The sequence below is a fragment of the Eurytemora carolleeae genome, unplaced genomic scaffold, assembly GCF_000591075.1.
Source record: "Eurytemora carolleeae unplaced genomic scaffold, Eaff_2.0 scaffold1261, whole genome shotgun sequence".
Classification (NCBI taxonomy): Eukaryota; Metazoa; Arthropoda; class Copepoda; order Calanoida; family Temoridae; genus Eurytemora; species Eurytemora carolleeae.
In genome coordinates this window covers 3,698-25,650 of record NW_019397269.1, presented here as the reverse complement: position 1 = coordinate 25,650, position 21,953 = coordinate 3,698, and the positions used below count along the sequence as shown (strand labels likewise).

Genomic DNA, 21,953 nt, shown 5'->3' with positions numbered 1-21,953 from the left:
AAATGCTTGAAAATAAAAGAAAATATGCTTTTCCCTAACAAATGACTTATGTCTTTATAGCTAATGTTTCAGTAAATACAACTACAACTACAACTACAACTACAACTACAACTACAACTACAACTACAACTACAACTACAACTACAACTACAACTACAACTACAGCTACAACTACAACTGCAACTACAACTACAACTTCAACTACAACTACAACTACAACTACAACTACAACTACAACTACAACTACAACTACAACTACAACTACAATTACAACTACAACTACAACTACAACTACAATTACAACAACAACTACAACTACAAATACAACTACAAAAACTACAAATTCAACAATAACCACAACAATGTCTACTACAACAACTACAACTACAACATCAACAACTACAACTACAACGAGAAGAACTTCCGTCTTTGTTCCATTTGTACCATTTTTTGAAGGAGCAGGTAACTTTTAAACACATTTTTAACTAAAGAAATTAAATCTGTTTTTAAATATTGAAACCGTAGTCTATGTTAACTGTGGTTTTTCTTTTTAGCTTGCTTAATCAAAACATTTCACAAGCATTTTTTTTGTTATGTGTTAACTCAGATTAAAAAGTAAACTGTTTATTTTGATACAAATACAAAATAAACACAGGTTTTTTTCTTTATTGATTGGAGAATTAATATCTATGTTGTAGTTGTCGGTATTGAGACCCCTACACCTATGGCAGATATTGCAGATACTGTAGTTCTAACAGGTAATGGATTTCACTGACAAATAGGGAAGAGCTGAAGAGTTTATTTTTTAAGAAAATATTATCAACTTGTTGTTTTTAATTCTAATATAATAAGGAGTTGCTGGAGATTTACCCCATAACTTATCAACCACCTCAGGCTCAATTAAACAAGGTAATCACATGTTCTGAATTATCACCTTATTTGTTTTATTTAAAATTTTTACTTTCTGTTACATATTATTTAAATTTTCTTGCAGATACTATTGTAACAGAAGCATCGGAAACACTTGGAGCTGTAACACTAACTGGAGCAATTGGTCTTCCAACTATACCTATCCAGGTACTTACTCGACCTGTACCATGGAGTTAAATTAGGTATCAGGGAAATATAGTTTTGGTATAGCACCAATTAGAAAATAAAGGATATCCACCTGATAGAATCGCATAGAACTGGGATCAGAAGGAAGAGTGGCAGAGGAATAGGAGTAGAACTGGATAAAAAAAAGAGTAGCAGAGGAATAGGAATATAACTGGATAGAAGGAAGAGTAGCAGAGGAATGGGAGTAGAACTAAGGATAGAAGGAAGAGTAGAAGAGGAATAGGAATAGAACTGGATAGAAGGTAGAGTAGCAGAGGAATAGGAGAAGAACTGGATAAAAGGTAAAGTAGCAGAGGAAAAGGAGTAGAACTGGATAGAAGGAAGAGTAGCGGAGGAATAGGAGTAAAACTGGATAAAAGAAAGAGTAGCAGAGGAATAGGAGTAGAACTGAATAGAAGGTAGAGTAGCAGAGGAATAGGAGTAGAACTGAATAGAAGGTAGAGTAGCAGAGGAATAGGAGTAGAACTGAATAGAAGAAAGAGTACCAGATGAATAGGAGTAGAACTGAAAAGAAGGAAGAAATTGTTTAAATTAACCAAACATAGTCTAAATGAAATTTTGCTTGTTTGTGGCACTTATTGATCCTATGTCATTTTACCCTTTGTAGTTTTATCCTTTGTCACGTTTTTGACCGTTTGTTGTTTGACCCAAGGTTGTTTTACCCAATGTCGTTTGACCCTATGGCATTTGAACCTAGGTTGTTTGACCCTATATCGATGAATCAATTGTATTTATAGTTTCAGGGACAAATTACAACTCAATTTTTTGAAGAAACAACACCAACACAAACTTCGACAACTACAACAACATCTACTTTAACAACAACAACAACAACATCAACAACAACAACAACAACAACANAACAACAACAACTATAACTACAACAAAAACAGCAACAACAACAACAACTACAACAACAACAACAACTACAACAAAAACTACAACAACTACTTCTACTTCTACTACAACTACTACAACATTAGAGCCTTCAACGACAAGAGGTTTTCTACCCATATTTGGTTTGGTAAGTGCAAGGAACAAATTAGAAACCACCTCCACGGAAATTGAGAAATGTTTGAACTAAATCTTTCGTTTTATTTCAGGAAGAATCAACTTCAACAACAACAACAGTTTTACCATTAGCACATGCATCGAATAATGCTGTTCTTCCAACAACAACAAAATCAACCATAACAACATCAACAAGAAAACCAACAACAACTACCACTAGAAGATGGGGCCTGCTTCCTATCAATGTTAGTAAATTGAAAATATTAAAAATTAAATTTTATTTTGATTCATTCTTTTTAGATTACATTCCGAAGTAAGCTGCTAAACTCCACTAGTCTAAATTCCACAGGTAAAAAAACATTCTGAAATCTTATTTGCAATAAACTCGTTTCCTGAAAACCTCAATTTTAAACATATTTTCGCATATTTTTATCTAATGGTGGAAACAAACCTCTTTGTATGTTAAATCAACAATTTTTTATTTATTTGAGAAATTTTTAAAAAACGTAAAGATTGTTTGCTACAAAAGTGGATTCTTGGAAACATTAGATTGGGATTATTTTTGAGAATATATTTTCTAAGGTTAAAGGATTTTTAAAACTTTGAACATGAATATAATTTGATACTACAGCTCAGCTCAGATTTTTTGGTCAAAAAATAAAATATCTTATAAATTGTAGGGAATGAGGAAAAATTAACAAATTCAGGGAAAAATCTGACTTTCCTAGACGAGTTTTCAAGATTTACCAGCCCTGTCAGGTAAATAGTGTCTTTATTAGATTAGATATTAATGGTTTACAATAGAATTGACGTTTGACTCTTTTTTTACTTCAATTTTCACGCATGTACACACACATCAACAGATGTAGACATTATGGCAAGTTTAAGAGTGTTTTTAATTAATTGAAAAACGAATTCCATTTTTTTCTAAAACATTGAAATTTCTTTTTAGTCATTGTGTCATTTTGTTCAAATAAACAGCTTGAACTCACAGGCTAAATTTAATATTAGAGAAACACTTAACGGTATAATTTACCAATTCTAAAAGAATCATTATGTTACAGAGAAAGTACTGAATCAACATCTTCATTCTCTGGACCAAAATTCACAGGCAAGGGGAAATCTTTTTAACAATATACCTAAAGTTTCTCAAATTATATTTGTATTGTTTAGATGATGAGATGAGGAAGTTAAAACCGAAAAAAGCTTCAATTGAAATTTTTAGGAAAACATTTATTAGTTTTACTTTATTTTAATCATGTCAACCTAATTTTATAGAACTTGGATTTTAGAGGAACAGTAACGGTTCACGTCAATCTGAAAATACTTTGAGATATAATATTATCCAGGCATAAATAATGTAAACTCTCAATGTTATAAATAGAATAAGTACGTGCATAAATTATATCACGTGAATTTAGCAAAAAAATCTTTCTCTAACTTCACTAATTGTTTATGTGCAGTACTCCTAAAACAACAAGAACTAAATCAGCAGCAACAACAAAATCGTTTGTAAAACCGGCATCAAAATTAACAACCTTCACTACCACAACAACAACATCACCATCTACAACAACCACAACAACAACTACAACAACATCACAAACTACTACAGAACAATCATCAACAGCATCAACTCCTGTAGAAACAAGCACCAAGGGGTTTACTGTTAGTTCAGGATTAATGGATTTTGCTTCAACCCTTGAATCCGGGGGGAATATTATTCTCTCATCAGGACAACGGATTCTAGAGAGTTTATTCAACGGAATATTTGGTTAGAGGAATTCAGTGGAATTCATTTCAGTGGATACAGTGGAGTACACGGGGATTCAGTGGAATATGTGGGGATTCAGTTGAGTATGTGGGGATTCAGTGGATTACAAAGGATAATAATGAAGTACATGAAAATTCAGGGGAGTACCTCGGGATACAGTGGAGTAACTTGGGATACAGTGGAGTACCTGGGGATACAGTGGAATAACTGGGGAAACAGTGGAATACCTGGTGATACAGTGGAGTACCTGGGGATATAGTAGAGTATCTTGTGGTATTGTGGAGTACATTGGGATACAGTAGAGTATCTTGTGGTATTGTGGAGTACATTGGGATACAGTTGAGTATCTTGTAGTATAGTGGAGTACCTTGGGATACAGTTGAGTATCTGGGGATTCAGTGGAGTATTTTGGGATACTGTGTAATACTCTAAAATACCAAAGTTTAAAATGGAGTACCGTGAATAAAACGAAATACCAAGGTGTGAAATGAACTACCTTGGAATAAAACGAAATACCAAGGTGTGAAATGAACTACCTTGGAATAAATACGAAATACCAAGGTGTAAAATGAACTACCTTGGAATAAACACGAAATACCAAGGTGTGAAATGAACTACCTTGGAATAAACACGAAATACCAAGTTGTGAAATGAACTACCTTGGAATAAAACTAAATACTATTTACTGAACAGAAAAACTTTAAGACTTCTCTAAGTTTGATCTTGTAAATTTGTGATCACAGTTCAATACTTCCAAAATTAATCATAAGTGGCTTTACCTCTTCAAACATATAATGAGAAAAAAATAAAATTTTTTTGTTATTTTATTTTTATATCATAAATCTATAAAATAAAGCTCTACGCTCATATGTGTTGTGTATGTTAGTTAAAGCTGGGCAAACGGCTGGACCAAATTGGCTAACATTTTTAAAGAATCCCATTGGTATGAAGGTTTTGAAATTCCACGGGCGGTGCCTGGCATTTCAAGCTGAAAAATGAGTTAATTTAATACCAAGCGTAGATATATAGCATGAGTAAGAATGACTATGAATTGTAAAGGGTGTCAAAAAAACCAAACACTTTACACTTTACAGGCATAATTATTATCAGATCATAATAAAGGTTAATATAAAATTGTCTCTAGCATGTTAGGACTACATGCTTAAACATATTATCGGATTTTGTCAACCCTGCTCTGAATAAATGCTTTTTGTCTCTCAGGATAGAATTTGAGCAGCCTCCCCGGCTGGGATTTCCTATTCTCGCCACACTGCTTTATATGATAGAGATTTTCACATTTCTTCCTTGCAACCTTCTTTTTTTGCCGTGGCCCAAATTTTCTCAATTATAGGCCGGACATTATTTAACTTCGTGGTTATTGTCAGGTGTAACTCAAACTTTGATTTAATCTATTGCTGACAGCATAAGAGGCTGGTTGTGGTGGCTGTTTAAAAGACAAGCTAAGCCCTCATGGACAAGTTAGAGTTGATTTACACAAGCAAAAGCTTTAGGATAGTTTGGTATATTACTTTTTGCAATAAAATATGAGTCCATCAGCTTTATAGTAATGGTCCCCGGCAGCTGTTCTCCTTGTTTAAGGAGAAGTGAAAGAACTGCCTCTGCATTTACCTGGGTTACAGTGTCCTCCAAATTGGTGCTTGGTCATATTAGCTCCACCCTGAACTTGTAATCTGTTAACTAACAAAGCTTTTAAGAGTTTCAGGCTATATCAAACACCTTTAAATTGATTTTTGTAACTCTTATGCAAGATCTTAATATTTTTGCAGGAAGGCTGATCAGTTTCATCTCTAAAAGGTATAAATTTATTCAGTACAATGTTGACCAAATCCGATATTTTTTAACCATGTAGTCCTAACATCCTAAAGACATTGTCATATCAATTTCATTATGATTGGGAAATAATTAAGCCTGTGAGAGAAAAAAATGTAAAGCGTTTGGTTTTTAATATTATAAAGCTGAGGAACACCGGACAATCCAGTAAGTAGAAAATAAAAGACAACATTTATGGGATTCATATTAAATTACTTTGCACGTTTCATTCTTAGTTTTGAAATTATAGCCAAACATTAATTTTCTGCGAAAATATCTGCTTGGTTTTAGGTTTACATTTGCATTTCTGTCGGCACTGACATCTTGAGTTTAACATCAGAGGATGCCTATTTAAATGCTCTCTCAAAGACGTAAACAGAGTGGAGAGAGCTGAAGGGGTTAAGCCCCCCCCCCCTCTATAGAAGTGATAACAACATTGTTTCTCGAGGTTAAGGATATTAAGATAAAGCATTTTAATGTGAAGTCTGTCAGTTACGAGGTCGAAGCATCAATTGTGTGATATTCTGGAATTTTCTAAAAGTGTACTCTTGTATATTCCATGTATCAAGGTTATAATGCTAGGAAAGTTGCGTATACTGTGCGTTCTTATTGAAACCAGTTCTCTCTGGGCGGAATTTGTAAACAAAAATAGATGCATCAGTGTTCGTTTAGTATCCGATGAGGTTAAAAGCATAAAATTTTGATAATTTTGATAATTCACATAACAGTTTCCTATGACCAGAATATTTCATTGATTTTTTATGTGAAAGATGCGCCCCATGTCTGGTATCGACATCATGTATTTACATTACCGCCCAGAGACAGTACACTGCAGTACAAAAGATGCGTACACCTCTGAAATAACTTTCCTTGCATTATAACCTTGGCATGTATTATGTTTTCCTTGAAACTTTGAGTTGTAAACATTAAAATTTTGATGATGTCATTTTATCCATTTTATCCATATGTTTTAATGATATTTTCCAATAATTTGGAAATAACGAATAAAAAGAGATCGATGCGCAGTATTGAAAAATGACATGATAATAAATATTGAGTTCATTTTTTTAAACGTGTGAAAATTAAAATCATAATTTATTATAAAAAGCGCGTTGAAAGGTAAATCTAATATAAGGCGTAGTTTTGCATCCTGCAATAAATTTTACTAAAAAATCATAAAATCATAAAATTCTAGGTACAGATGTAATTCAAAATGACCCTTTAAAGATTAGCATATCCGATTCACACCAGTACCCTTTACAAATCTACATGTAAACTTGTTGAATTCTGGCAATTTCTTTATTTGTCTCTGCTGTATGAATTTGCAACTCACTTTCACTAAAGAACTGCAAAATCGGAAATATTCGACATTCAAAGAGAAAAACGAGAATATCTTATTAATCCTTGATCAGACAAAGGTTTAATGCGTACCGTTTAGAATCGGACATGCCACCTAATAAATGAAAGAGGATCCTGTTTCATCTCCTAGAGGATCCTGTTTCATCTCTAGGAGGATCCTGTATCATCTCCAAGAGGATCCTGTTTCATCTCCAAGAGGATCCTCTTTCATCTTCAAGAGGATTTTCTTTCATCTCCATGAGGATCCTGTGTCATCTCTAAGAGGATCCTGTATCATCTCCAAGAGGATCCTGTTTCATCTCCAAGAGGATCCTGTGTCATCTCCAAGAGGATCCTGTTTCATCTCCAAGAGGATCCTGTTCATCTCCAAGAGGATCCTGTTTCATCTCCAAGAGGATCCTGTTTCATCTACAAGAGGATCCTGTGTCCTCTCCAAGAGTATCCTGTTTCATCTCCAAGATGATCCTGTTTCATCTCCAAGAGGATCCTGTTCATCTCTAAGAGGATCCTCTTTCATCTCTAAGAGGATCCTTTGTCATCTCCAAGAGGATCCTGTGTCATCTCCAAGAGGATCCTGTTTCATCTCCAAGAGGATCTTGTTTCATCTCTTAGAGGATCCTGTGTCATCTCCGAATGATTTGACATGCTAACTAACAAACAAACAACTTTTTTAACATGAAGATCCATGGTGCTTCCGTTAGACATATCGTAATTAAAACTGCTCGTCAAGATTATTTTGAGAAAAATTACTGTTTTGAAAGTTTATTAACCTGCTTTCTATAGCAAGGGAAACAAATTTAATGAACAAATTTTTTAACCCTGTGAAAAATGAACAAATATCAGACTGTAGACTGTTGTCATGTAGCTTTGTTTAATATTGTTTATAATTAATCTTGAAACATCTTCTCACATATGTTTAAACTTTAAACTCAGTAGTTTCATTAACATACTCAGATGCACTAGAAGTGACTTGCCGCAATATATGCTTAAGAGACATTGAAAAAAATTATGAGAATTTAACACGTTTTAAGAAAAAAAGTTAACTGTCTTATCATCTTTATAAACTTAAAAGTAATTTTTGTTAAGAAAAATTGAGAATTGTTGTTTAGCGCCTCTTTTATTGACAAAATTGTCTTTCATAAAATCTATCTTTTTTAATCCGTTACTACTGTTCCTCTTTGTAATCTTAAGATTTCGTTAAGTAAGTTAAATATTCTAACACAAACATTTTAATAAAATAAAAGAATTAAGGATCAAAAAATATTTTTTTTCTACTTTAATAAACATAATTAGCCTCCTTGTAATCGGTTCTCTTACCAAATATTCGATAAAGCTGATATATAATATTATAACTGATTCAGAGAAAATGAGAAATTTTGTTGTTCATAATTTTTTTTCTATAACATTGCTAATCAATGTAAATCAAGGAACCTATTTATATTGTGGGTTTTTAGAAGTTTCATGGTTACATTGTGAAGTGACAATAATACTGCACTTCAATTGGTGGGAGTTCTGGTCATTTGATATGGACGTAATAATTATATTATCAATTATATCTACAGGGTGTCCCAATAAACATGGGAATTCAGTGACGAATTCGATATCGTCTTTTTAAATAATTCTTTGATTTAGTGTTGTGATACCTACTGAGAAAGCTGTAATCTGTAAGAGTTTACATTTTGTTTGTTTATGTTGTGACTGCATACGGTTGTACGAGAATATTGCATTATACAAACAAAGTAAACTTGTCCGTCTTCACTGTTCATCTTGTGGAGACATTATGGACACATCTTTACAGTCTTTTACCCTTTTTATAAAATAAATTCTAGCAGTTATAATAATATTATGACTTTTGAAATTAGGTATTACAATGCTAATTCATAACAAAGACGATATAATATCCAATTCGTCACTGAATTCCCATGTTTTTTGGGACACTCTGTATTAAAAATGGAAAATTATTAAATTCAAATAATAATAGGACTTGGGAGCAAGTTTTCCAGCCTGGATATCGTCGTTTTCAGATTAGTTGCGTATTTGCTAAATATGATCTGTTTAAACCTACGATTTTTATACAATATTTAAATGTATACATTTGCGTATAAATTTGACACAGTTTTATATCAATCAGGAACATCAGATAGAACTCTTATGAGTGTCGATCAACTCCCAAAATGCTTAGGTTTCAGTCTTTACCCCCTTTCATTTTTCCTTTACAGTCCCTTTAAGTTTAAATTAAGTATTCCTTCTTGAAAATAGTCTTTTAATGGCGTATTTAATGATTTTGAAGAAAAAGGTTTACAGTCGCAGGGAATAATGAATATTATAAAACTGACAATATAAATCCATGCAATCGTCGCTTCAGTCTCATCCTTTGTGGTTAACCCTGTATGTTCGGTAACTTGAAGAATACAGAAATTATAAATGGTTTGAAAGGTTTGTACGCGGAGAAACCAGCTATAACCATGTATTCACACTTGGACCAGGTAGGGCGTAATTGTAAAATATATTCCAAAGTACGCATGATATGTAATATATATGACATAATATAAAGTGCTTAACGGATATTTACAGTGCAGGTCTGAAAAATTGTATAAAATATAACGATAAAATTGATATTCAACACTGTCTGAAATATTTTGAAAGGACTGCAAGCGTAATTTCATAAGACTCTTTATGATGGCAAAGCCCGTTTTACGATGGTACTCTTAAACGCTTTGTCGGATCAGGTATGAAATATAAATTAATAGTTGTAGAGTATTTGAAACATTATAATTTATCTTATTTTCAAATGTTGTAAAATAAATAAAGAAGAATTAGCAGAACTAGACATTTTTAAGCTAGAAAAACGAAAAAATCTCACTAATTATTGATTAAATTAAGGTCTCATGGATACCGATGTGAATTGACATTGCCATCTTTGTCTGGAGGTTCACTAAAACTAACACTTCTAACGGTTATAGATATTACAAATAATAAGTCTATCTGGTTTCGATATCAAAACTGATACATCTACCTGGTTTAGGAACTAGAACTGATATATCTATCTGTTTTAGGTAGTAGAACTGATAAATCCATCTGGTTTAGGTATTATTTCTAACAAATACATTTATCTGGCTAAGGTAGTAGACCAAATAAATCTTTTTGGTTTACGCAGTAGAACTGATAAATTTCTATCTGGTTTAGGTAGTAGAACTGTTATATCTTTCTAGTTTAGGTAGTAGAACTGATAAATTTTTATCTGGTTTAGGTAGTAGAACAGATATATCTATCTGGTTTAGGTAGCAGAAGTAATAAAACTATCTGGTTTAAGTAAAAGAACTGATAAATCTATTTGGTTTAAGAAAAAGAACTGATAAATATATCTGGTTTAAGTAAAAGAACTGATAAATTTCTATCTAATTTAGGTAGGAGAACTGATAAACCTATCTGGCTTAGGTAGTAGAACTGATAAACCTATCATGTCTAGGTAGTAGAACTGATAAACTTCTATCTGGTTTAGGGGTAGTAGAACTGGTAAACATATCTGGTTTAGGTAGTAGAACTGATATATCAATCTGGTTTAGGCAGCAGAACTAATAAATCTATCTGGTTTAGGCAATAGAACTGATAAATCCATCTGGTTTGGGTATTATAACTGATGAATTTATCTGGTTTTGGTAGTAGAACTGATCAACCTATCTGGTTTAGGTAGTAGACCTGGCCGGTGGATTCTAATATAACAGATATAGAAACTGGTCAGTCTATCTGGTTTAGGTAGTAGACCTGGTGGGTTCTAATATATCAGATATAGAAATTGATAAATCTATCTGGTTTAGGTAGTAGACCTGGTGGATTCTAATATAACAGATATAGAAACTGATAAATCTATCTGGCTTAGGTAGTAGACCTGGTGGATTCTAACATAACAGATATAGAAACTGGTCAGTCTATCTGGTTTAAGTAGTAGACCTGGTGGATTCTAATATAACAGATATAGAAACTGGTCAGTCTATCTGGTTTAGGTAGTAGACCTGGTGGATTCTAACAGAACAGATATAAAAACTGATAAATCTATCTGGTTTAGGTAGTAGACCTGGTGGATTCTAATATAACAGACATAGAAACTGATAAAACTATCTGGTTTAGGTAGTAGACCTGGTGGATTCTAATATAACAGATATAGAAACTGATAAATCTATCTGGTTGGTTGAGTTTTACACTCATTGGTGTGGACATTGTAAGAGGTAACCAAACCAAACAAAAATTAAGGAGATCACAATTTTGCAGGTTGAAATATTGATTTTGATTGTTTATACTTCAATAATACAAATTTGAAATGTTTAAAACTGTAAAAATAATGTCAGACTTAACATGTTTTACACTTTATAGCTTATAGACTCATTGACATTTCTTTGCAAGCATTTCTAAGTCCTAAACCTATAAACCTAAAACGTCTAAAAAGTATGTGTCTAGGTTTGCTCCTAAATGGAAACGATTAGCTGAGGATATAAAAGGTGATAAATACTAAAACCAACAAATCAGGGGTCTAAGTGTCAGTGTCAAGATTTAGAACTTTTCTCTCCTCAAATAATATAATTCATCAATTTTAATTCTTATTGCGATAGGTTGGAGTCCTTTGGTTAGGGTTGGTGCAATGAACTGTGCAGTACAGTCTTGTGATAGATTTCAGGTTGAACATTTTTTTTTAAAATTCAGATTACAACATTTATTTTTTTATTTTTCTTATAAAAAACGTATTAGATCAAACTTTAACTAGAATTAGATCAAACTGGAATTTAAAAAATATTACCTTCTGGCCATGGATTCTTGAAACTTTATTCCGTAAACCATATCCTAAAAACTTTATCCCCCTGGACCATCTTTTCAAAACTTTATCCCCCTGCACCATATCCTCAAAACTTTATCCCCTTGGACCATCTCCTCAAAACTTTATCCCCCTGGACCAGCTCCTCAAAACTTTATTCCCCTGGACCATCTCCTCAAAACTTTATCCCCCTGGACCAGCTCCTCAAAACGTTATTCTCCTGGACCAGCTCCTCAAAACTTTATTCCCCTGGACCATCTCCTCAAAACTTTATCCCCCTAGACCAGCTCCTCAAAACGTTATTCTCCTGGACCATCTCTTCAAAACTTTTTTCCCTTGGACCATCTCTTCAAACGTTTATTCCCTCGGACCATCTCCTTAAAACGTTATTCCCCTGGACCATCTCCTCAAAACGTTATCCCCCTGGACGATCTCCTCCAATTTTTCTGTGTTTTTAGGTATCCCCGTATCCAACTGTTAAACTTCTTTATCCGTTATGGACTGGGAAGCCAAAATTATGGAAAAAGGTAAACATATATATAATTTCTATTTACCAACCACTATTAGCTTTATCAATACAAATTCAGATTTTTGAAAGCAAATTTCACTTCACTGTAATATCAACCTGATTTGGTGTTCTTCGATATTGATAATCATAAAATTAAGACTGTAATTTTAGTTTAAAAGAACTGTGCAGATGTAATTTAAACGGTACTCTTTAAACCTGAGTGCCCTTAATCCCGATTGTTATCCACTTCATGTTAGAAAATTTTGTATTAAATGCTTAATTGTGATTGCCAAGAATAACATTTTTTTGCTATGCTGATTACTTGAATAATGTATAAGTGTAGTATATGCCCTACTCCATAAGAGTCTTTCAGACCCGTATCAATCCAGGTACAACTCAATCATGAACTCTCGGTTCCACAAATACCACTATCAATGTCAATCCGGACACGACTTTATGGGTACCAATACTCATTCCCTCTCGTTACGGTTGACGAGGCATAAGAGCTATTTAGTTCAGTAATATTTTACTATCAATGTCAATCCGGACACATCTGTATCGAATCCCAATCTATTTCTATCTTTCAAGAGAGTGATTCAGGACGCTTCTCGTTCGCTAACCAAGAAGTAATTACTCTTACACTGTATTCAAAGGGGAGTCTAATTCTAACTGATGTGAATTTAGATATCTATGTTACAGGTTTTAAGCAAATACTTTCAAATCGTATTCCATAACCCCAACCAATAGTTTACTGTGAAGCAAATACTTTCTCGAACAGAAAATCAATTAAATTTTTTTTTGTTAGAACAACATAAAAAAGTACATTGTTAAAATTTCTTGCAGTAACTTATTTAAACAACTTCTCACAGTAGAAAATAACACTATTTGTTGATTGTTTTTTAGTGCACTATTTTGTACTTTAAAGGGAACGTACGCGTAATTTCAAGTGACCCTACATGCAAATATGGCAATATCTGGTTTGCAACGGTACCCTTGAAACCTTAATAAAGGACCTACTTTGCATGAAGGGTCACTTTAAATTACGCGTACAGTCCCTTTAAAGTACAAAATAGTACACTAAACAACTACAAAATAGTACACTATCACTGGTACACGGAATAACACTTGACGAAAACAAAAGATAAAATGTAAAAATATTTTTGTTTGTTCAGAAATATACCGAGTTCAGGACAAGAACTAGGCAAGTAAAATTTTTAAAAAAAGAATATCATTTATAAACTATTCTTAACAATTTTTATAATTGTTTATTTTCAGAGAGATTATTTGGTTCAAGTGACTATGCAGGTTTTATTATTGATCATGAAGGTTCAAAGCAGACAGCCCAGATTATTTTAGGTAAAATATATGTATATATATAAGTAAACAAAAAGAAAGTTTTCCCTAATGAAAACAAAAAATTAAGATGTTCACTCTAATGAGGATATTCTACCTGTACACTTAGTGCCAGCATTTACAGGAATCAGTTGGAATAATCAATCTCTTAAATGATATAATTCCAACCCTGATCATAATCATGATCTTTTAAATAATATAAATCCAACCCTGATCATAATCACGATCTTTTATATAATATAATTCCAACCCTGATAATAATCATGATCTCTTAAATGATATAATTCCAACCCTGATCATAACAATAATCTTTTGAATAATACAAATCCAACCCTGATCATAATCATGATCTTTTAGATAATATAAATCCAACCCTGATCATAGTCATGATCTTTTAAATAATATAATTCTAACCCTGATCATAATCATGATCTTTTAAATAATATAAATCCAACTCTGATCATGATCATGATCTTTTAAATAATATAATTCCAACCCTGTCTGGAGTATAGAATCTACACGTAGATGGAAAATCAAGAGTATTCCAGCACTTATTATTCTAAACAAGGAACATATCTTTCATTACAATTTGTTAAATTCTAGATAGAGTAACTGTTAGTCTGTGAGATAAATAAGAACTCAAGTAAACATTTTTTTGACAATTTTCTTTCTTTTAAATGATTTTTTAGTTGACCATGGGTCGGAACTATCGCATCGTTAATTTGAACGCTGGATCTCGATATCCAATGAAGACACTTTTAAATTTAAGGATACTTGATCTCTCTATTAAAGGTATTGGCGACCGCGGGATTTTGAAGAGGAATTATAATTTATTCCTTATTCTGCTGCTGCATAAGATCCCGAGATTCACAAAACAATAGTTCTAAATGCTTAATGTTAAATTTTAATTTTAAATTTAATAATTGAAGATTTGTTTTGGAGGAAGGAGAGATCGTATCAAGACTAGAGGGACTTTACAACAATGAAATTGTGAGCTAAATATCAAAAATATATTTTTAATTCATTTTTTAACTGCACTGTTTAGGCTCGTCAACTCTTTGTTTCGGAGATAAACAAATATGTTGCGGCTTCTAAAGCAGGAACAGTTACCGTTAGGTCAGAAACATATGTTTAACAATTGGTGTTAAGTTTTTTCCACGGGCGTCTTCCCAAGTGACAATTTCCCCAGTGGCAACTTTCCAAATGTTCAATTTCCCAAGCGGCAAATTCCCAAAGGTTCTGTATTCTGAGGCGCCACAGGGTTCAGTTGGGGGGCCCAGCGCTGCGGCTAGGACAAACTTGTGAAGTTGCAGCTTGGGAAATTGCACAGTTGGGATGTTGCCACTCGGAAAGTTGCTTTGTGGTCTATAGAAAGTTCAACTGCAGAGATTTCTTTTAAAAGTTTTTGTTAAAAACACATATTCGCCGAAATATAAGTATAGAAGAGAAAAATAGGTCAAACAAGTCACAGCTTTGCTGGGAACATGACCTAATTGTTAGATTAGTGTTCAGTATTATCTGAAACCTAAACTTTTTCTGTAAAATTCAATATATTCTTAGTTTTCTAATCAAACCGGTCCAGGGGTTCCTGAGTTATGATCGGACTCTAGATCAATATTATTGACTTTAAACTAATAAATATATCAAATATTGTAGGAAATTTTTTAGAAGGTGAATTTATTTAATTCTATCATTTCTAATGAGAACATTTACAAAATAAAAACATTAAAAGCTTTTTGTTTCTTTACTTTTAATAATTCTATAACATTTATGATTAGATCGCTGTCAACAACAACAACAACAACAACAAAACCAGAGATTTCAACGACAGATGTCGTAGCTGATGTGAGTACAAGAAATTATATGTTTCTTTATATCATAAAATTTACTTTCGGCACCCTTTAAGAAAAGATTAATATTTAATATTATATAAAAGTCAGTATCAAATCAAGTCTAGATCAAATTAATCAACGTTCCTCCTATGCATTTAGGCTGCACCCCAGGAGGATGTTGTGTACCAAGGGGATCTAGAACTGGCGGTGCAGTACGCTATTATCAAGGAAAACATTTTTATTTTTTATGTCTATAACTTTGTTTCAATTTGAAACCTTCATGAAAATGTCTCAATTTTGTTTTAAATCCTAAATTTATTTAATTACATTATTAGAATCTTAAAGAAATTGAGTCTTTGCCACAGACTCAATTTTTCTTAACCCTTTATCTTTGCAACCTGATGGTGTAAAACTTCAAACTTAGACTATTTGTAATTTTGCTCCTTTGGCAACCCAGAAGTGTGAAAAAAGTTGTTGAATTAAAGTTTTTTTCTTTTTAACAGTCAGGATCTTGAAAGACTATAAAAACTGTGCACTGCATATACTATAAAAATGTATCAGGAGATAGGGTTGAAGCCTATTATCAATAATGTACAAGTAAGGTAAAACAAATCTATTCAGTACTATATATATCAGTATAAGTTCATAGAACTAGTTTAACTGTATAATGAAACCATGAAATGTTGAGGGAAAATGCTAAGCTATTATTAAAGGGAAAGTAAGCGTAGTATCACCCTTTAAACCTTGGACTCATATCGACGGATGAGAAACCAGTTTGTGAACTATTGGTATTAACATTTAAAAAAAAGTTTCTATTGAGAAATAATTAATAAGAACTAAGTATAGGTCATCTTTGATCAACGCCCCTCTGCATATGGAAGATCACTTGAATTTACGCATACAGTCCCTTTAAGTTTTATAAATTTTCTTCCAGGTCCTTAATCCAGTTTCTTGAAGTTCTGATCAACTATTTACCAAACCTTAGAGAACCAACAAGGTAATATTATCTTCTCCAGTATCCTCAAACACTTTAGAGAACCAACAAGGTAATATTATCTTCTCCAGTATCCTCAAACATTTTAGAGAACCAACAAGGTAATATTATCTTTGAAACTATGAATTTTGTTAGATCAAATGGTCTACGTTTGTAATATTAAAGGTTTATACTTTCATGTTGCTAAAAGATATTAAAATGAAAAAATTAGAGTTCGTGGTGGGGTTAACACTTAACATAAGTTTTAAGTAATTTGCAAAGCATGAATTTGCATCAACAATAATATGGGGGAGTGTTTTATAATTTTGAAATGTTTTTATGAAAATATAAATGAAAATCTTAGATTATGAATGAAATAGGAAGTTTCTGATATCTCTGAGAGAATGGCCTCAGATTATGAACTTTCCTGGAATCACTAATAAACAATATAAGGTTTAGTAATCAATGAACAAACTTGAATATAAATAGGTTCTTTGCTGAAAACTTTATAATGATGGATATCAAGATTAATGCTTAAACTCCTAGTTTTACTAAACCGGAGATTATTTTAATACGCATTCGATATCCAAGAAAGAAGTATAAAATTCAACTAATCAGTGTATCATGTTAAGATGTACTCTTTAACTTTTGAAAAACCGGGGTTTTTTTCGGGTGTTGATTGTGTCATATCAATTGAACTTTAAACATCGATTAAATAAATGTGAGTTTGGGATTAATGTTTGTTAAGACTCGTTTAAAATGATGATGATGATAGTCCTAAAATGTGATAAAATATATTATACAGTATGGGATATCCAAAAAAAGAGGATTAAGAATAAAATCAAAAGTGTGTACACTGGATACTGCAGATTAAGCGATCGTGATTAAGGATATCTCATTTTAAAGTTTTCAGCTCTGAATATATTATAAATTAATTTCAAAAGTGGAACTCTCAAAACACTAACAATGCAAAATTTTTATTAATTACAAGCAACATTATATCTGCATTCAGGCCTTTTGCTAAATGAACTGAGTCGTTGCCACAAACTCTGATTTTCTTCATATCTTTACAACCCAATGCCACAGATATTTCAAACTCTGAATTCTGTTAGATCAAATAATCTAAGTTTAAATATCAAAGGTAAACTCCATCTGGTTGCACAGCTGAAGGGATAAGACAATTTGAGTTTGTGGCAAAGACTCAATTACTTTACCTTTCCCTTTCAGCTGTTAAATATTTGAAAACTACGCACTTAATCCCGTCTTGTATTATAAAACTACGCATTTAATCCCGTCTTGGATTATAAAACTACGCATTTAATCCCGTCTTGGATTACAAAACAACGCATTTAATCGTGTCTTGGATTACAAAGCTACGCATTTAATCCCATCTTGAATTTCAAAGCTACGCGTTTAATCCCGTCTTGGATTACGAAACTACGCATTTAATCTCGTCTTGAATTAAAAAAATACTATAGAAATAATATGTTAGGATAAAGTTGCTGAATTGGAAGAATTCTACAAGGAAAATAATAAATAACATTTGCTTATTAAATTCTATAAGGAAAATAATAAATAATATTTGCTTATTAAATTCTATAAGGAAAATAATAAATAATATTTGCTTATTAAATTCTGTCACATTAACATTTAAAAGATATTTTTCTTTTCAGTATAAAAAATTCATATTTTTTGAGGAAATAAATAACTAGAAAAAGACGAATAAAAAATGCCATATACAAATGAAATTCTATAAACAACTTAAAAAGCAATAACGTCAGCAATCAGTTTATTTAAATGTTTGAAGCCATTTTCACGCACTCCTTCAGACTACACGGGCTGCAAGGTAAGATAAAAAACTTTATTTTTATTTTTTTCCTTTCCTTTCTTTCTGCGATAGATGTATGATTTTTTAATATCAAGTACTTGGTTTCCTGAAAAGTTTAAATCTTGGTGGGTACTATTCATGATGATTCGGGTTTTAGCTTTGAGACCCATACCATTGCTGGGTAGGAAAAGGACAGAAGTCCAAATATAAAATGTATTTAGAATGCACATTCATCCTAATCGGTTGGGCGCTATCAGGCGTTGTCCGTGGAATTTTAAAAGTCGAAGTAAAACAAAAAATTTATTTAGCTTATGTCATCCGCAATGGTATCCATGAGTTTACTTACTAAAGTTCAGCCCATTTGATTCAGCCGTTTTGCCAACCATTGCAAACATATAAATGAACGAAGAGCTTTCCTTTAAATAAATTACTATTTCACTCCTATTTTTTTTCAAAACAGATTCTTTTACAAGTCATAATTATTTTCTGAACCAAATTGTTCTTTTTTCATCTCATAGAATTTAAGTTTAAGTTGAGTTTTTCATTTTCAAAAATGTCTTTTACTATCTCAAGTTTAAATACTAATTGTTACTAACAAAAAGAGATTGTAGGTGTACCTTTAAAAGTTTCTTATACTTATGCCTGATATCCATGAGAAGCCAAATGTTTTGAATTTGCAATTCAAATTGTGGCCCCCCCCCCTTAGGAGCTCCTGGGGGGGCGGTCAATTTTTTTTTGACTATTCGCGCAAATTTCGCCCCCTAGATTTATTTTGATGTTGTTTTTTAGCAGATAGTGTTTTTAATAACATGAAAACCACCTTATTAAAAATTGTCACACTGCGAACCTAGATGTGAGTGAACGCTCTTATGCATTTTTTTAGAATTTTTCCAATTTGGTAAGTTAAAACGTCAAGGCCGTTGCGACGCTTAAAAGTCGAGGCTGTCTAAAAATTGAAAAAATTGAATTTCCTTTATTAATTAATTAAATATTAGTGGTCAGCATACGTATACACTCCACAATAGCTGTGTATTACGTATTTAAAACTTTTTAAATTATTTATAGCTTAAGTCTAACAGTCGTTTTCGTAGTCCACAGTTTAATATGTATCTCTCTGTATAAAAAAGCAGATTTAATAAAATGCCAAATTATTTTGAAGGAGACTTGAGCTTAGTAATTCCGAAGAATTATTGACAATTAAAATTCATATTTTGGCTGACCTTGTTCAGAAGAATAATGAGAAATTGAAGCCCTGATTGGAAACAGTATATGTGGTCGGAAATGTCGGAGATGACAAATGAAAAAACTATGATCCTTCTTTTCAGTAAAAAAATATACTTACTTAATATTTCTTATTTTTCCATTCACTTTAGGGCAGCACGGATACATTTCGAGGATATCCCTGCACACTTTGGACACTCTTCCATACACTTACAGTTCATGCAGCAGACAAGGGAAACTCATTCGATAGAATTATAATAGCAAAATACAATTTTCTATTCCCTATATCTTTGCAACCTTAACCCAGATTTAATGAATAGCGAGGTGAAATAGTTGTACCTAAAAATACATATTGAAATAATTAAGATGGAGACATTCTTTTCTATTTATTTTATCATAATAGATCAAATGATATCCCTGGGGTGATTCAGAGGCCGAATTTTAAGAATTTGAGCCGCGTGACTCAAATTTGAAACGCGGCTCAAACATGATTGGTTTCACTTGAAATTGTTTTCAATGTTTCGAGATTTAAGCCGGCGCTCAATGTGAACCGATTTTTGACGGTTCAGTTACGCGATCTGTTTTGTTCTATTTAAAAAAAATTATATTTGCAGAGGAATTTGAATAAAAAACCGGTTTAAAAAAATGAATTATTCACATTGAACTAAACCCTTACAACTAAGGATGAAGAAATTTAATATTTAAATGATTTTGTTGTTCCTGACAGGACCCAGCTTTTACTTTTGGAGGTGTGAGCACAGTAGCTTCAGCTATACGTGGATATGTTGAAAACTTTTTCAGGGACTGCTCTAAAATCAAAAACCCATTCTTAACATTTAACCCTATCTCTGCTGGGGTACTTGAAAACCAGAATATGTTGGGGGGTCAATTTGACCCCCCCCCCACCTCTAAATCCCATATGTGATGGCAAAATATGAAAAATGATACATCATTGGAAAGCTTTTGTTTAGAATCTGCAAAAAAATTTCTAAATTTGCAAAAATTGAATTTTTTATTGCAAAATCTAATTATATAGTAAAAATGTTTGCAAAAGAAAATTTGCCCAAAAAATGAAAAATTATACATTTTTGAAAATCCCTTGACCATGCCATTTCAAATATGCAAAAAATTTAGCAAAATTTTAAATAACCTGATTTTTAATCAAGAAAAACTAAAAATGTGCAAATTTCCTTTGACAGGTTGTTTGCATAAAATTTGCAATTTTTTTTCGCAAAACTTGTGCAATTCGTTTCCTTATGTCAACTTTCCAAAAATTTTATCAAAATCTGACAAGTGGAAGTGGGTCAAAACAAAGATTTAGTTTGTTACAGGAAAAAGCAGTGATTCAGGCAGTGTGCCTGAGGACTGAGGCAGTTAGTATCAAAGGGAGGGCTTTGGGTATGTAGGAAAAGTCAGAAAATTTCAACAGCCTCAGACCAATACTTTTTGAGTTATGTAATAAAAACTACATGGGGGAGGGTCAAATTGACCCCCTCCCCCAGCAGGAATAGGGTTAAAACGGAGAAAAGTCCAAACTGCAAACGAAATTACCTTCATTTGTTGTAATTTCATAATTTTACCTGATAAGTTGAGTTTGAAAAATAATTACACAATAAAGATTTTAAATACACATCTTGTATTTTCTTATTTTCGCGCTTGACGCCAAAGTTTTAAACAGTTGTAGAGAATGCGCTCACAATTTTCAATCTCATGAAGCATCCTTGGGTTATCTACCACTTACAGGTTTTCTATTTATAAACACGTACAGAACAATATTATTATGTATCACAACATATATGCTATAAGATTATCAAGTACAATAGGTGGCAACAGAGGAATAGACCAATTATACAGGACGTCACAAGTGTCAAATATAACAAGAAAAACAAAATTTTCTCACATTAGTTGACATGTTTTCCAAGATTAAATAAAAAAAGTGTAAAAACAGGAAACAAAGAACACATAAAATTGCACTTATTTTACTGTAAAATAATTCATCTTATTCTAAAATTATCACTATTATTGATGACCTATATATGACCTCAACACAGTTCTTTGCAGAAATTTATTTTCTATTGCAAATGATTGTTCTGTAAATCCTTCGGATCTTAGTAAAATATTAGTTAAGAAACAAATGAAATATTTTGATGTCCCATTGGAACATGNAGTATGAACTAGGTATCAATGTTTTCTCATCAAGTATGAACTAGGTATCAATGTTTTCTCATCAAGTATGAACTAGGTATCAATGTTTTCTCATCAAGTATGAACTAGGTATCAATGTTTTCTCATCAAGTATGAACTAGGTATCAATGTTTTCTCATCAAGTATGAACTAGGTA

At 32.3% G+C, this 21,953-nt stretch overlaps 1 protein-coding gene and 1 long non-coding RNA gene across 3 annotated transcripts; both read left to right on the top strand.

Annotated features, from left to right (window-relative positions):
- Window positions 1–336: 336 nt before the first annotated feature.
- On the top strand, window positions 337–4,319 carry LOC111713164 (protein let-653). Of its 2 annotated transcripts, none has more exons than XM_023487981.1 (10): window positions 337–462; window positions 699–758; window positions 853–909; window positions 995–1,077; window positions 2,220–2,372; window positions 2,428–2,476; window positions 2,835–2,886; window positions 3,192–3,238; window positions 3,301–3,352; window positions 3,591–4,319. In XM_023487981.1, the coding sequence occupies exons 1-10, from the start codon at window positions 363–365 to the stop codon at window positions 3,904–3,906; spliced, it is 969 nt and encodes a 322-aa protein (XP_023343749.1). In that variant the 5' UTR covers window positions 337–362; the 3' UTR covers window positions 3,907–4,319. The 2 variants fall into 2 exon arrangements, with proteins under 2 accessions (XP_023343749.1, XP_023343747.1); XM_023487979.1 differs by having other exon boundaries at window positions 2,808–2,886.
- Window positions 4,320–9,522: 5,203 nt separating this feature from the next.
- LOC111713162 (uncharacterized) lies at window positions 9,523–13,095 on the top strand. The gene is made up of 5 exons (XR_002767615.1): window positions 9,523–9,576; window positions 10,909–11,316; window positions 11,546–11,586; window positions 11,698–11,762; window positions 12,356–13,095. It is a non-coding gene; the product is annotated as an uncharacterized LOC111713162 (long non-coding RNA).
- The last annotated feature ends 8,858 nt before the right edge of the window (window positions 13,096–21,953 follow it).

Coding starts and splice junctions, on each gene's coding strand:
- LOC111713164 (XM_023487979.1), top strand. CDS start 363: ATGTCTACTACAACAACTACAACTACAACATCAACAACTACAACTACA. Junction 759..852: donor AGATACTGTAGTTCTAACAG/GTAATGGATTTC, acceptor TAATATAATAAG/GAGTTGCTGGAGATTTACCC. Junction 2,373..2,427: donor GGGGCCTGCTTCCTATCAAT/GTTAGTAAATTG, acceptor CATTCTTTTTAG/ATTACATTCCGAAGTAAGCT.